Source organism: Vitis vinifera, chromosome 10, assembly GCF_030704535.1.
Source record: "Vitis vinifera cultivar Pinot Noir 40024 chromosome 10, ASM3070453v1".
Taxonomy (NCBI): Eukaryota; Viridiplantae; Streptophyta; class Magnoliopsida; order Vitales; family Vitaceae; genus Vitis; species Vitis vinifera.
This window is the reverse complement of record NC_081814.1, coordinates 7105494-7121488: the sequence shown is the minus strand read 5'-3', so window position 1 is coordinate 7121488 and position 15995 is coordinate 7105494. Positions and strand designations below refer to the sequence as shown.

Sequence of the window (15995 nt, the reverse complement as noted above, 5' to 3'; positions counted from 1 at the left end):
TTTAAATTCATATCAATATTTAGTGTAATTGTTTAGTTAAAAAATAATCGATGACCAATCACCACGGCCGACTAGCATGTGAGGCATAAGCACTGGATTGTTTCCCCATTTTGGAGCTCAAATATTTTATAAGGATACTATAAGATTCCTTCCCTTTCAATGGACTTCTTGTTGGATTATATAAATGGTAATCATGACAAACAATCATATGACGTGAACCACAGATTTTTTAAGTAGTACTGTGATGCATGGCACTTATTTTTTAGATTCCAAAATATGATTGATAGTTCATTAAGAATTTATTCTAAAATCAGAATATTATTTAAGAATATATTTTAATTATTTGTATTTGTTTTCTAAAATTATTTTAAAAAATAGTTATATAAATATGAAAAATAATTGAAACTAAAATACTACAAATAAAAATGATTTTGAAAAATATTTGAAAATAAACTAATTTGTTGTTATTATTGGTTTTGTGAACTCTTACATATATGATTTGCATGTATCAGTGTTATCTCAATTTATACGAGTTAAGCGGGTGTGACTCAATAGAAGTGATATTTAAATCTCGTTGTATATCAAATTATAACTTGGGCATGGAGTGCAAGTTATATGAATCAATTCATTTTTTATATCTAAAATATGTGGATGTACAAGTCTTATTATATATCAAACTTTAACTCAGGCTTGGAGCGCAAGTTATATAAATTAATTTATTTTTATATCTAAAATGTATGATGTGCAACATATCAACATGTTTTAACTCAAATTTTTAATCTATTTTTTAACCTTATATGACTTTGACACAAACACTTTTATATCCATGCTATGTAGAATTTTTTCTATGTCGTATTCATGTAGAAACTTCGGAGTGGTGAAGCATAACGAACTTGGAAAAATTAACCCATAATTAAAAAGACCATAAACATAAAAGAAATAGTAAAAAAATAGAAATGGATTTTTTCTTGAAAAAATTCCTCTATAAGAGGGCTATAATACACCTCTTATTTGTTTTATATCAAATATATGAGTTAATATAGACCACTCCCATTTATATAAGATTTGTTACGAGTTTATTTTCTACTGTTATGTAATTGACTGAATTTTTAAGATAAAAATATCATAATTTTCTATTTTGTATCCTTGAACTATTTCATCTTAGTTTCTTGGATATGTTTATAAACTAAAAATACGTTTGGTAGTGATTTTAAAAAACAATTTTAATCATTCTAATACTTGAATGATAAAAATTTTGAAGTGTTACAAATATTGGAAGTATTTTCTCATATGGTAGTGATTTTAGGAAGTGTATATAATCTTTTTAATACTTAAAAAATAAAAATTTTCAAGTATTAGAAATGATAAAAGTACTTCCTAAAATCACTGTCAAACACACTCTTAATTTTATTGAATTTTATCCCATTAAAATGTAATAAATTTCAAAACTCTGTTTATTGAATTGCTAATCTTCCTAAAAGCTTAAACTTATAAAATTCATTTTTTTTAACATCTTCTCTCATTTGCAGCCCCACACTCATACGTGAAGAGATACTCCTGCAAATGCAAATAACCCTTTTTGAACTTACACATAGATAAATAGGGAAATGAATATGTAAATTGCCAAGAGGTGGTTTGAATGACTCCCTCTACACCAAACTAATGAACTAATTAAAACTCATAAGATTTGGATTTAATATACATATTATATTCTTTATTTGTTAAACTAACAACAGGTGGTTGACAATGACTTCCAACTTCCAAGACCTACAACTTCACAAAACAGGAACAGTACCATGGAGAGAATTATTTCACAGAGACATGTACTTACGGTTGAAAAGAACGTATGAAATTAAGTAATGGGGAGGGAGTTTCATTGTGTCCATCCTTCATTGATTTTAGCACAGCAAGCATTGACTTAGGAAGCAAGCAGGAAACTTCATGGGAATTCACTATGAAAGATTCTACTACTTGTGCTTAAGCCCGCTGGATTCACAGTTATATAAGCTAGGAACAATCTCCTTCCAAGGCACTTGCTTATTACTTGCTAAGAGCCGAAATGCCCTTCCCACTAAATACCCAAACACCATGTTTCTTCTGTTTTTCACTTATCTCCATCCTTTTAATTGTCTCCCATCATGGATACATCACAGCCACAGCGGCAGATATCACCTCCACCATCATTGGGGCAATCATTGACTCTAATTCTCGTAAAGGTAAAGAGGAAATGACGGCCATGAAGATAGCCGTGGACAAGTTCAATAATAATTCCAAGAATCATAAGCACTCTATTATCTCCCGGGACTTCACCGGCGAACTCAACCGGGCGGCTTTAATAGGTTGGTCTGTTGGTCTTCTCTTCTAAAGTTGTTGCGACTGCACCTATATATTAAATTGCAATGCTTTTCATTTTTTTTTCTTTTTTTCACTCTTAAATTTTCCTTTATTTATTTTTAAATAACTTGAAAAACTTGTTTTAAGTAGTACTTGATTACTACCAAAAAGTGCTATTTTGTAGACCTAATTATAATGGTTTTAAGCACCTTTGAGTAGTAATCATATTCATTTAACCCAATTAATTCATTAAGGTCCTTAGTAATTGGTTTTAACTATTTTGTGGCAAGTTTACATGTTTTTATCAGCTTATGAATCAATTCAAGCATGCCAAATGATGGATGAGCTATTTGGAATTCATGGCAAAGCTTTTGGAAGCTCAAATTCATGAAGAAACCAAGCTTTGGAGCTCCATATCCCTTTGCCAAAGTCGTTCAAAGTATGCAAGGAGAGAAGCAAGGAGAAAGGAAAAACAGAGTGAAGAAAACAGAGGACAAGCAGCTGCAGTCTTCATGCGCACTTTTGGAGCACTTCCCGAAGTCCATTTTCTACATTCTATATACCATTTCAAAGATCAGGAAGTCAAGAATCCAATGCTTCAAACGGTACGCGATTCGGAGTTGAAACGAAGGAGTTACAGCCATTGCAAGCAGATCACTCCAAAGTGTTGCGAAATCAGCCTTTTGTTGCGAGAATTTCGCAGCCTTTTTGTACAGTGCTATGGAATTCCTCCTGAAGCTACCCGATACATGCCGCAAGCTGGAACTCTGAGAACCTCAAGGTGGAAGCCAATTTCGCAGCCCTGCGAGTTTAACTTGTTGTTGCGAAAATATTTCGCAGCCCTCTTGAGTGTCTGCGAAATCTCGCAGACACCATTTTTCACCTGCGAAATGTTCCTGGAGCTTCCCGATATTTTTGCACCGACTCTTTTAGATATTTTTCTTCAGATTTTTGTGTATAAATTTCCATTCTTCTCCTTGTAAGCCACCAACCACAAGATTTCTTAGCTAGGAAGGTTGGAAAAACTCCTCTATATATATTCCCTTGCATCCACTGTAAAGGAGGAGGACCATATATGTAATCCGTAATATTGATCATATATAGAATATACAGAGCCTTGCTCTGTTTTTCCTTCTCTTTCATTTTTCATTTCATTTTCATTTTCTAGCCAACCAAACTCTGAGGATTTTTCCTCAGAGGATGAGAGGCTAAGCCTTTTGTCTCTTGGAGTGAGGAAAGCCGGGTAAGTTTCCACATGCATAATTTGGAAGTTTTGTTGTTTTAGTTTTTAATGAAGAGAAAGTGTAACCCGTTAATGGTTTTTATCTTTTTAGTTAACTTAAAATGCCTTTAAATCACCTGGGCCAACACTTGGTAAGGCAAGTGATCTCCGTCCATGGAGATGCACTAGTTTACCCCTTGCGAGCCTTTGGGAGGTGACTTGAAGGTAGGATTTTCTAGAATAGCCAACACTTGGTAAGCTTTTGGACTCCAAGGAGACATCCATTAGTTATCTCTTGCGAGCTTTTGAAGGGAAGTCCAAGGTTAAAGATCATCTTGAATGGTAAGTGCTCGTGAGAGGCATGAACCATTGCAAGTTGCATCAGTGAGAGGGATTTAGTGTTTGAACCCATTGATGGGAAGCATCTGTACAACACCGGTTGGAGAAGGAACTATATGTTAATTCTCTAATGCGAGGAAAAGAAACAAGTGACCGGAACTCCCATTTTGTATGAGGAACGAGCCTAGTGATCTGAACTCCAAGAAACATCTTTTCTTTGTAAGTAAAATCAATTACTATTTTTGATTAGTTTAAAACCAAACCTTTTTCATTCAAACATCTTTATGTTTTCTTTTAAAGCTAACCTTGAAATGAAAAGACACCAATTCAGCTTTGAATTAATATCATTTGCAAAGTGAAAACCCATCCCAGTGAACGATCCTAGAGCCACTATACTATAGTAGCTTTGTCTTTGCTACCCTAGTATATAGTGTAATAGGTTATAAATTTTGTTGATTACTCCCTCAATCAAGGAGCACCAGCTGGACACGAATCAGCTGAGACACCAATTGGGCACGAATCAAATGGCGCCGTTGCCGGGGATCGAACCCCGAATCAAATGGTGCCATTGCCACTGCCACTGCTAGGGACGAATCAAATGGCGCCGTTGCCGGGGATGGTGCCACTTTACAGTGATATCACCTTTCTAGAGTACTTGTGATCTTCATCACAAGTTTGGTGACTTTTCTTTTCCTTTAACTAACTCTTTTTATTTCTTTATTGTTCATGTTTTAGTATACCTTTTATTTAGTTTTTAGTTTACCTTAATTTTCTTTCTTTGAATTGTTTTTCTTTTGTTTTCTTTTGTGTTCTCTGTTTTTAATTCACAATTTACTAGTTGTGCATGCCATATTGAATACCATAGCAGAGGAAGCTATGAACTTCATGAGTTATGTGGCTGAAGTCTCAAGAGGATGGGATGAACCAAATGCTCGAGATATGGGGAGAATGAAGTCTCAACCTAAAGCTAAGGGTGAGATGTATATTTTGAATGATGGTATGAACATGAAGGCAGAAATTGCAGCTATGGAAAGGAGATTGGAAGAGCTAGAAATGAACCAGATGCAAGAAGCGCAAGCCATCTCTCAAACACCATTGCAAACTATGCCTTGTGCCATTTGTCTATCTTATGAGCACTTGGTTGAAGAGTGTCCTATCATTCCAACGGAGAGGGAAATGTTTGGTGATTGCAACACCTACAATTCCAATTGGAGGGACCATCCAAATTTCTCTTGGAAACCACAGCCACCTCAGTATCAGCAACCTGCTCAAGCACCACAGCAAGCCTCAAACCTTGAACAAGCTATGGTGAATCTTTGCAAGGTCGTGGGAGATTTTGTGGGAAAGCAAGAAGCCACCAATGCTCGAGTGGATCAAAGAATGGACAGAGTGGATCAAAGAATTGATAGAATGGAGAGTACTTTGAATAAAAGGATGGATGAAATGCAAAATGATCTATCTCAGAAGTTAGATATTCTCCAAGATTCAATCTCAAGGCTTTCCAACCTCAACACAGTGCAAGAGAAAGAAAACTCTCCTTCTCAACCTTATCAAAATTCCATGAGTATCCATGAAATGGAGGCTGAGGAGGGAGAACCTTCACAAAAGAAGGAAATTGAAGAAGTGATCACTCTGAGGAGTGGTAAAGAGGTTGATCTGCCCACATGCAGGCTAGAGCATAAGGTAGAGAGTGAAACAGAGAAAGAAAAGAGGGAGGAAATCAAAGGAAAGAAAAAGGGGGAAAGCATAGAGAAAGATGACTATGATTTTGATATAGATGAAGAACCACAGAAGATAGTCATCAAGGAAGAATTGATGAAGAAACACATGCCTCCACCTTTTCTCCAAGCTTTGTATGGGAAAATCATACAAACCAAGTCTCAATTGAAGGATGCAAACTTCATATGGGATCCGGGCAAGCTAAATCAGGAGCAAATTTTTTGATGGACTTAGTCTTTTTAAAGACTAGCTAGTCCATATCTTTTTGTTTTGTTAATTTCTTGTTTTAATTTTGATTTCAATGCTTTAATTTTGATTTCAATGCTTTAATTCTAATTTGTTTTGATGTAATATAGGTTTTTGGATGATCAAAATCAAGAGGAATTGCAAAGAAATTGAAGAAAAAAAATCGGAGCAAAATCGGAGCAAAATCAAAGTCAAACGGAGCGAAAACAGGGGAGAAACAGGGGAAAAACAGGGGTCTGCGAGATTTCGCAGCCTCTGCGAAATCGAAATTTTGTTGCGAAACCAGTTCGCAACCCAATTGCCCTCTCTGCGAAAATTTTCGCAGCTGCGAAACCACTTTTGGCACACGAGTGCCACTTCGCAGCACAGGAGCCCCCATTTCGCAACTGCGAAAGCGGCTGCGAACCACCAAAGCATGAAATCCTCCATTTCGCAGGGAAAGCTCCATTTGGCAGGGTATTTCGCAGCTGCGAAAGTGAATTTGGCACACGAGTGCCACTTCGCAGTACAGTAGCATCCATTTGGCAGCTGCGAAACGCATTGCGAAGTGGTAAAGCTTGATTTCGCACCAAAAGTCCCATTCCGCAGGGTATTTCGCAATTGCGAAGCCGGTTTTGGAACACGAGTGCCATTTCGCAGCACAGTGACTCTCATTTCGCAGCTGCGAAATGGCTGCGAAATCCCAAAACATGAAAAATCCCAATTTCACAGCCGCACCCCATTTCGGAAACTGTTGGACATGATTCGACCACTTCCTGAAGTTCAAATTATGCATGCAATATCTCGTTGGAAATCTTGGGAAGTCACGAGTCCATAGCTTCAAACGGTGCTCGATTTGGATTTGAAACGGAAAAGTTATGGCTGTTTGAAGAAGACTGTACAAACCATGAGCGGAAATGTCGCACCTCAATTTCGCTACTGTTGGACACATTTTTGAAGCACTTTCTGGAGCTCAAATTATGCATATGATATCTCGTTTCAAAGCTTGGGAAGTCAGGAGTCCACAGCTTCAAACGGTATGCGATTTGGAGGTGAAATGAAGAAGCTATGGTCGTTTGAAGACAAACGCGCAAAGTTGAGCGAGAATTTCGTGGCTGCGAAATCATTTTGAAGCTGCGATACGGCTGCGAAATCAATTTTGAGCTGCGAAATCACTTTTGAGCTTTGAAATGGATGCGAAATGATCTCCAAGCTTCAGAATGGCTGCAAAAATGCTCCAAGCTTAAAAAATGGTCTGTGAACATGCCACTTTTCTGCGAAATGATCTCCAAGCTTTGAAATGGTTGCGAAATCACCTCCAAGCTTAGAAATGGCCTTCAAATTGCGAAATTGACTTGTGAAATGGAGGGTGATTTACAAAAACACTTTGCAAAGCCAAGGGAAGTTGCTAAAATGCCAACAGAGCCCTACGATCATGCATCTGAAGAGGAGAGCCCTGCACACCCTGGGATCACACACACCAAGCCTCTCACTCCATTTCTTACCTCCTTAAACCATCAAATCTCATAGCTCCAGCTGAGAGCTCCAGTTGAGGAGACTATGCCACCTAAGGAGACTACCAGAACAGAGGCCAAAGTCCTGATCCAACCCACTCAAGAGGCCATCACAGACACATCAGCTCCACAGGATCCTACCACTACTTGATCATCTCTTTACTTTTTTGTCTCTACTTATTATATTCCATGTTTTGATGTCTTACATTTTGGGATTGGATGTATTACTGATGATACATCATACATAGACATCAATTCTTGTTTAAACTTGGCATTTTTCTATTTCCTCTACTCACTAACTCTTATGTTTTCTTTGAAACATGTGGTTTCTCCTATACAACTCAGACTTCATGTCACTCATGAGGTACCACTTCCTCCCTATTTTTTAATCGCTTTTGTCACATTGAGGACAATGTTCAGCTTGGTTGGGGGGAGAGTTGAGGAAGTAAGTATTGTTAATAATGCTAAGTTATTTTGGTATTTTAGTTGCTTTTTGCTTAATTTTTAAAATTTTGGCTTTAAACTCCATGGATATTAAGGATTAACTCTCAAAATTAAATGAGAGAAGTCGAGTTTCAACTTGATTACATGAGTCTTAGAGTTTGTATTATGCTCTTCTAAAAGTTGATGAATTGTTGAAACTCCCATTGCATGCAAACTTATATCTTCCACCTTAAGCTATTCGCACACACATACATTAGATTCCGGTTATAAGATGTGAAACTATCTCACCCTCTAAGCTTGAGAAATCATAATTTGACACCTTTAACCTCTCATTAATAGTGTTGGGACACCTCATAAAGACCAATGAGTCTTTGTAGAAAAAGAAAAAGAAAAAGAAAAAAAAAAGAAAAAAAATAGAATAAACTTCTTTACTTACCTTGAAACCTGAGCATGGTCCGAAGGGGTGGCGAAAGCCTTTAAAGCCTGGTGCCCTAAGCCTTTATTGGTTGGGAGTCACCGATCCTCTGCTTGTTACATGGGTGAATTGGTTAAGTTTAGTAAGTGAAAAGAATTGTGAATAAGAGGTGCGTTCCTAGCCTATCAAGAGATGGTTAATTTTGCTAAGCTTAAAGAAAGACTTAGGTTGGGGGGAGATGATAGTTATCCATACTATACTCGGAAGCTAATCACATTAACACTTAGCTTTTAGTGGAAGAATTTGATTTGGATCTTTTGAGAGTGGAAATTCTTTTGATGCTTAAACTTGCATAATATCCATTCTTTGTACTCTATGATCAAGTGAATGCTTTGACAACTCTTATTATAGGTTGAGTTTCACATCTTTATTGATCCATGGATGTCCATCATGCCACTCATATAATTTTTTGGAGTGATTTGCATGATCCCTTTTATGTATATTATTATAGTTACTTAGTTTTTATCTCCTCCATTGCTAAGGGACTAGCAATGAGTCGGTTGGGGGGTGTGATTACTACCAAAAAGTGCTATTTTGTAGACCTAATTATAATGGTTTTAAGCACCTTTGAGTAGTAATCATATTCATTTAACCCAATTAATTCATTAAGGTCCTTAGTAATTGGTTTTAACTATTTTGTGGCAAGTTTACATGTTTTTATCAGCTTATGAATCAATTCAAGCATGCCAAATGATGGATGAGCTATTTGGAATTCATGGCAAAGCTTTTGGAAGCTCAAATTCATGAAGAAACCAAGCTTTGGAGCTCCATATCCCTTTGCCAAAGTCGTTCAAAGTATGCAAGGAGAGAAGCAAGGAGAAAGGAAAAACAGAGTGAAGAAAACAGAGGACAAGCAGCTGCAGTCTTCATGCGCACTTTTGGAGCACTTCCCGAAGTCCATTTTCTACATTCTATATACCATTTCAAAGATCAGGAAGTCAAGAATCCAATGCTTCAAACGGTACGCGATTCGGAGTTGAAACGAAGGAGTTACAGCCATTGCAAGCAGATCACTCCAAAGTGTTGCGAAATCAGCCTTTTGTTGCGAGAATTTCGCAGCCTTTTTGTACAGTGCTATGGAATTCCTCCTGAAGCTACCCGATACATGCCGCAAGCTGGAACTCTGAGAACCTCAAGGTGGAAGCCAATTTCGCAGCCCTGCGAGTTTAACTTGTTGTTGCGAAAATATTTCGCAGCCCTCTTGAGTGTCTGCGAAATCTCGCAGACACCATTTTTCACCTGCGAAATGTTCCTGGAGCTTCCCGATATTTTTGCACCGACTCTTTTAGATATTTTTCTTCAGATTTTTGTGTATAAATTTCCATTCTTCTCCTTGTAAGCCACCAACCACAAGATTTCTTAGCTAGGAAGGTTGGAAAAACTCCTCTATATATATTCCCTTGCATCCACTGTAAAGGAGGAGGACCATATATGTAATCCGTAATATTGATCATATATAGAATATACAGAGCCTTGCTCTGTTTTTCCTTCTCTTTCATTTTTCATTTCATTTTCATTTTCTAGCCAACCAAACTCTGAGGATTTTTCCTCAGAGGATGAGAGGCTAAGCCTTTTGTCTCTTGGAGTGAGGAAAGCCGGGTAAGTTTCCACATGCATAATTTGGAAGTTTTGTTGTTTTAGTTTTTAATGAAGAGAAAGTGTAACCCGTTAATGGTTTTTATCTTTTTAGTTAACTTAAAATGCCTTTAAATCACCTGGGCCAACACTTGGTAAGGCAAGTGATCTCCGTCCATGGAGATGCACTAGTTTACCCCTTGCGAGCCTTTGGGAGGTGACTTGAAGGTAGGATTTTCTAGAATAGCCAACACTTGGTAAGCTTTTGGACTCCAAGGAGACATCCATTAGTTATCTCTTGCGAGCTTTTGAAGGGAAGTCCAAGGTTAAAGATCATCTTGAATGGTAAGTGCTCGTGAGAGGCATGAACCATTGCAAGTTGCATCAGTGAGAGGGATTTAGTGTTTGAACCCATTGATGGGAAGCATCTGTACAACACCGGTTGGAGAAGGAACTATATGTTAATTCTCTAATGCGAGGAAAAGAAACAAGTGACCGGAACTCCCATTTTGTATGAGGAACGAGCCTAGTGATCTGAACTCCAAGAAACATCTTTTCTTTGTAAGTAAAATCAATTACTATTTTTGATTAGTTTAAAACCAAACCTTTTTCATTCAAACATCTTTATGTTTTCTTTTAAAGCTAACCTTGAAATGAAAAGACACCAATTCAGCTTTGAATTAATATCATTTGCAAAGTGAAAACCCATCCCAGTGAACGATCCTAGAGCCACTATACTATAGTAGCTTTGTCTTTGCTACCCTAGTATATAGTGTAATAGGTTATAAATTTTGTTGATTACTCCCTCAATCAAGGAGCACCAGCTGGACACGAATCAGCTGAGACACCAATTGGGCACGAATCAAATGGCGCCGTTGCCGGGGATCGAACCCCGAATCAAATGGTGCCATTGCCACTGCCACTGCTAGGGACGAATCAGTACTTATCATTGTTTTCCTTTTAAGGGAAAAACAAATGAAAGAGATGGAAATAGGATTTTACTGCTTCCATGCATTGAAAACATTATTATGTATTGAATTTTGAATGAAATAAGTGAGATATAATTGCAGCTGAAGAACTGATTAAAGAGAAGAAAGTGCAAGTGATTGTGGGCATGGATACATGGCAGCAAGCAGCTTTAGCTGCTGAAATCGGAAACCAAGCTCAAGTACCAGTTCTTTCATTGGCTGCATCTGCGAGTGTCCGGCCGTCGAGGCAGCTTGGAAGGCCCACCCTGGTACAAATGGGCACCAATGTTTCTGAACAAATAAGGTGCATTTCAGCTATCGTTTACTCCTATCACTGGCGAAGTGTCATCACAATCTATGAAGATGATGCGTACGGTGGCAACGCTGAGTTGTTAACTATTTTATCTGAAGCTCTTCAAGGAGTTGGATCGGAGATCGAGTACCATTTGTCTCTTCCTCCCATATCATCTCTATCTGATCCAAGAGGAGCTGTCCATCAAGAGCTCTTGAAGCTTCTGAGCACACAATCCAGGGTTTTCATTGTTCTTCAATCATCATTACCGATGGCTATCCATTTGTTCCAAGAAGCAAGGCGGATGGATTTTATGGGGAAAGACTCAGCCTGGATAGTTACAGATAGCATTTCAAGCTTCCTGGATTCCATGGACACCTCTGTTATCCCCTATATGGAAGGGGCTCTAGGAATCAAGTCCTGCTATTCCAAATCCAATAGGCCCTTCCAAGAATTCTCTGCCCAGTTTCAGAAAAATTTTAAATCTGAATATCCAAAGGAAGACAACGGCCAGCCAGGAATTCATGCACTACGAGCATATGATGGCATTGCTGTCATCACATGGGCCCTGGAGAGATTAGTTGGTGATACTGATACTCCAAAAATGTTGTTAAAAAATATATTATCAAGCAACTTTAGTGGTTTAAGTGGAACAATTAATTTTTCAAATTCAAATTCGTTGCCATTCAGGATTATAAACTTTGTTGGAAAAGGCTACAAGGATCTTGACTTTTGGACACAGGACTTGGACAACCCTTTCAGCAGAGAAGGTGGAGACAAAAATAGCGGTAGAAACACCACAAGGATTTTGGAGGGTCCAGTGATTTGGCCAGGGTACCTAAAACGTGTCCCCAAGGGATGGGAAATGCCCACTGATCCAAAACCATTGAAGATTGGAATTCCAGCTAACGGCACTTTTAAAAATTTTGTGGAGGTGGGCGAAGCTCAAATCGAGCCTGAAAAAAAATATACTGGTTTCTGTATTGATATTTTCCGAGAGGTGGTAAAAATTCTGGAGCAAAATTACTCTCTACCCTACAAGTTCCATCCATTTTTTGGCACATATGACGAGCTGGTTGAATATTGTGTTTATAACAAGGTATTTACTCCTATCTCTAGCCTTAGCTCTTTAAATCTTTCTCAATAATCATGATATTCCCCACACCAGAATTAAATCTCAACTTCACATTAGCGACCAAGATTTATTTGTAACTTCAGCAGGTGTTTGTGTTGTGATTTCATCAGTAAACCTTCCCCCTTTTCTAATTTCTCAAAAAGCATGTCTTGCTTGCTGACCAAATTAACATGTCGTTTGTTTAAAGGAAAACAATTGAAACAATCGCTTGATAAATGATAATCAAAGTCAAACTGAACCTCTCTAGTTAACACTTGCCTGCTTTTCTACAAGAGCGCCGGAGTTTATGAAAGATTTTATATGAAATATATATTTCCATAATTAGGTTTTTCAAACCCTCGAAACTTCTCAATTTTTATGCCTCCCAAAGAAATCCTGCCCGGTAGACTTTTCTGGTATATTAAGTTTTGACTTTATCCCCATGAGACAGCAGTGAACATAGTACAGAAGATTAACGCTCAGAATTCCTGAATCATACTTCATATTTGTTTCAATCATTTGTCTCTGAGAGATTTTATGCCTATCAAATACATGGAAGACCTTTGATGCTGTGGTTGGCGATGTGACTATACTTGCCACCCGTTCAAAAAAAGTGGAATTCACACTGCCATATGCCGAGTCGGGATTGGTGATAATACAAGCAAGGCCTAAAGAACCTCACAAGGCATGGATGTTCCTGAAGCCTTTCACCATGGAAATGTGGGTAGTCACAGGTGCCCTCTTGATCTACACCATGTTCATAGTTTGGGTACTGGATCGTACCAATCCAATAATCCAGCATTCAGAGGCCCATGGAAGAGTCAGCTCGGGACTGCTCTTTGGTTCACCTTCTCTTCTCTTTTCTTTGCTCATAGTAAGTAGTAATATTAAAAATGGAAGAGATTTTGGTTGCTCAATAATTAAATAACTCAGAAAGCTAGCCATTGTTTCATTTTCCAGGGGAGACAATTCGTAGCAATATTACTCGAGTAGTGATAGTGGTGTGGCTGTTTGTAGTCTTCGTTTTAACCTCGAGCTACACTGCTAGTCTCTCTTCAATGCTCACTGTCCGACGACTTGAACCCAATGTGATGGATATCGAATGGCTAAAAGCTACTAGGTCTGTGGTTGGTTGTGATGGTGCTGCATTTACGAGGGAATACTTAGAGAACGTGTTTAAATTCGAAGGAGCTGATATCAAGAATATTAGCAACCAATACCAATATCCTGGCGAATTCCAGAGTGGGAACATGTCAGCTGCCTTTCTTCAACTTCCTTATGCAAAAGTTTTCACCAGCCAGTTCTGCAAGAATTACACTGCCGGCCAACCCCTCAACAGATTTGGAGGATTAGTCTTTGTGAGTAGTAACTGGAACTCTTCCCCATTTGCATTCTCTAAAATTTTCTGCAACTTCTCTTAACACATGTATGAAGTGGCCCAAACTGATTTGTTGATGCCCTTTTCCCCCAAAGAAAATTGTCCCATCCCTTGACTGGTGGTAGGAATTGAATTAGTTGAACCATTGCTCAGTGGAGTAGGATAGCATATGGAATTCTTTTAGCATTGTCACAATGAAATTAGCTTTGGTCATGTCATCCTTGTTGATCTCCATGCAGGCCTTTCAGAAAGGCTCTCCATTAGCTGCTGATGTTTCTGAAGCCATCCTAACCATATCTGAGAAGAGGATTCTAAAAGCATTAGAAGAAAAGTGGTTTCCTTGTTCTGCCGAGTGTTCAGCCACCGAAAATGATGAACTGAGCCTCGGGAACTTCTGGGCTCTCTACCTTTTATGTGGCGCCACTTCCACCCTCTACATTGTACTGTTCTTCCTTCGCCTGCTCATCGATTTTAATCGTAAACAGCCATCCAGAAGTGATGAAAGTGTCTGGATGAAGACTGTTCAATTAGTACATTTCTTTCATAATGGACAAACTGAGATTCCTAATGAAAGACTGTCAAATTTGTCTTCTCGTTCCACTGGAGATGAATGGATCTCTGCAAGGTGGTCAACAGTGAGCCCTTCTGATGCCCGGAGCCTCTTGAGGCCTCTCCACCTACTGCGACTATGAACTCAAGGGTGAGCCCTTCTGATGTGCCGGAGTCTCTTGAGACTTCTCCCCCTACTGCAACCATATACACTCAATAGAGACTAGCTGTTGAGTTTATGTACTACTATTTTACTTAGAATAAATAATTAGGTTTTTTTTAATAAATGTTATAAGATCCTTGATATAAGGAATATATGTTTACTTTAAGGTTTCACAAATAGGTCAAAGTTATTAAAGATCCCAACACTACCTTAATATTCTCTTAAAGTTAAGAATATATACCATATAGTAATTTGGTGAAATCATGACTACTTAATAATCAATATTATGACTCATTATAGATTTTGTCTATTGTATAACCATTTATACTAATGCATTCACCATGAAAACCTTATCCTAAAAACTAAAGCAAGTCATTCATCCAATTAGAAGGTAGTACACTATAACCTTAAATACATTGCTTAATCAACTGTTAATGAATAATTAACTTACAAGAAACCTATGACTTCGATCTTCTATACAATTTGTAATACATCCAAATTATTTATAATGTAAGTGATGCTAGGCTTCAATACTCATAAAATATGAAGTATGAAAAAATGATAGATATATAAATGGGAAAATGGAAACATATTATAAATAATAATAAAAAATCATTTATTTTTACATCATGTTATGCTTTTAAGGATTTTGTCCTAATCCATGTTGAATAAAAAATAATAATAATAAGAGAATCAAAATGATGTTATTATTTGTACACTTGGAGCTAGCTATAAGCCTTTGAAATATAAAACAAAAACCTAGAATTAAAACCTAACAAGCAACATTGAAAAATAAAAATCATAGTAATAGAAGAGAGTGTGGTAATAAAAATGGTGGAGACAAAGGGAGAAGGTGATGGAAATATAAAACAAATTCAATTTAAAAAGGACTTCCAAAACAAACCAAAACCCAATAGCCCAATATGTTATTTAGATCCCATTTGTCATGCCCTCAAAAAAGAGGTGTAAGATTGAATACCAATGTTTTTTTGGAGAGTTCCCTGTTTTCTTTGGGTGTGAAAAAATAGAAGGATCTAAAATGAAAACCTAAAAATTGAAATCTTTGAATTTCTTAAATACTCGAAATGATACCCTAGAAATCAAAACCACTACAAAGGGACTTCTCATGAAAAAAGAAGAAGAAAAGAAGTAGATCTATAGAGAGAAAGAGATTAGTGTGCCTTGTGAAAAAGAGTTAAGCTTTTCCATGTAGTTGTTTATGGAGAAAATATCGACGATAAGGGAATCAAACGGTTAAAGTTTAGGGTTTTGTTGTGGTTTTCTTGATTTAAGTATCTCTCATTCTTTTTTCACAAATTATATAAGTAAACCATTGGATCATGTTTTATTTTGTTTTTCTTATATTTATAAGGAGCAATAGGAAAAAAAATGTCATTCAAGAAGTAAAATTATCCTCTTCTAAGTTGTCTTTGCTAATTCATAAAATTGGTGACCTTTTAGAAAGCTCTAATTCCCTAGAAATTTACCCTTATTAATTAAGAAACCCTAAATCAAAATTCCTAGAAAGCTCCAATTCCAAGAAGTATGTTGAAACCATGGATGAGAATCATATAATCATGCAACACCTAAAAAAAGTTGAAAATTTTGACTTTTGACTTTCAAAACACATACATTTTGGAGAAAATAATCCTACAAACATGCATGATATTATCAAAATTCCAAA

General features: G+C 37.3%; 2 protein-coding genes across 2 annotated transcripts; both read left to right on the top strand.

Moving 5' to 3' along the window:
• The first annotated feature begins 2227 nt into the window (after positions 1-2227).
• LOC100250383 (glutamate receptor 2.7) lies at positions 2228-12343 on the top strand. Its single transcript, XM_019222518.2, has 3 exons — positions 2228-2339; positions 10918-12206; positions 12329-12343. Exons 1-3 carry the CDS (start codon positions 2228-2230, stop codon positions 12341-12343), a joined length of 1416 nt encoding a protein of 471 aa, XP_019078063.2.
• A 141-nt stretch (positions 12344-12484) lies between these two features.
• On the top strand, positions 12485-14403 carry LOC132254492 (glutamate receptor 2.9-like). Its single transcript, XM_059740276.1, has 2 exons — positions 12485-13095; positions 13182-14403. The coding sequence occupies exons 1-2, from the start codon at positions 12909-12911 to the stop codon at positions 13640-13642; spliced, it is 648 nt and encodes a 215-aa protein (XP_059596259.1). The 5' UTR covers positions 12485-12908; the 3' UTR covers positions 13643-14403.
• The last annotated feature ends 1592 nt before the right edge of the window (positions 14404-15995 follow it).

Bases quoted from the DNA above. Each gene is read 5' to 3' on its own strand.
- LOC100250383 (XM_019222518.2), top strand. From the start codon at position 2,228: ATGACGGCCATGAAGATAGCCGTGGACAAGTTCAATAATAATTCCAAG. The intron at 2,340-10,917 runs GTTGGTCTGTTG...ATATAATTGCAG, and splicing joins CAACCGGGCGGCTTTAATAG to CTGAAGAACTGATTAAAGAG.
- LOC132254492 (XM_059740276.1), top strand. From the start codon at position 12,909: ATGGATGTTCCTGAAGCCTTTCACCATGGAAATGTGGGTAGTCACAGG. The intron at 13,096-13,181 runs GTAAGTAGTAAT...TTCATTTTCCAG, and splicing joins TTCTCTTTTCTTTGCTCATA to GGGAGACAATTCGTAGCAAT.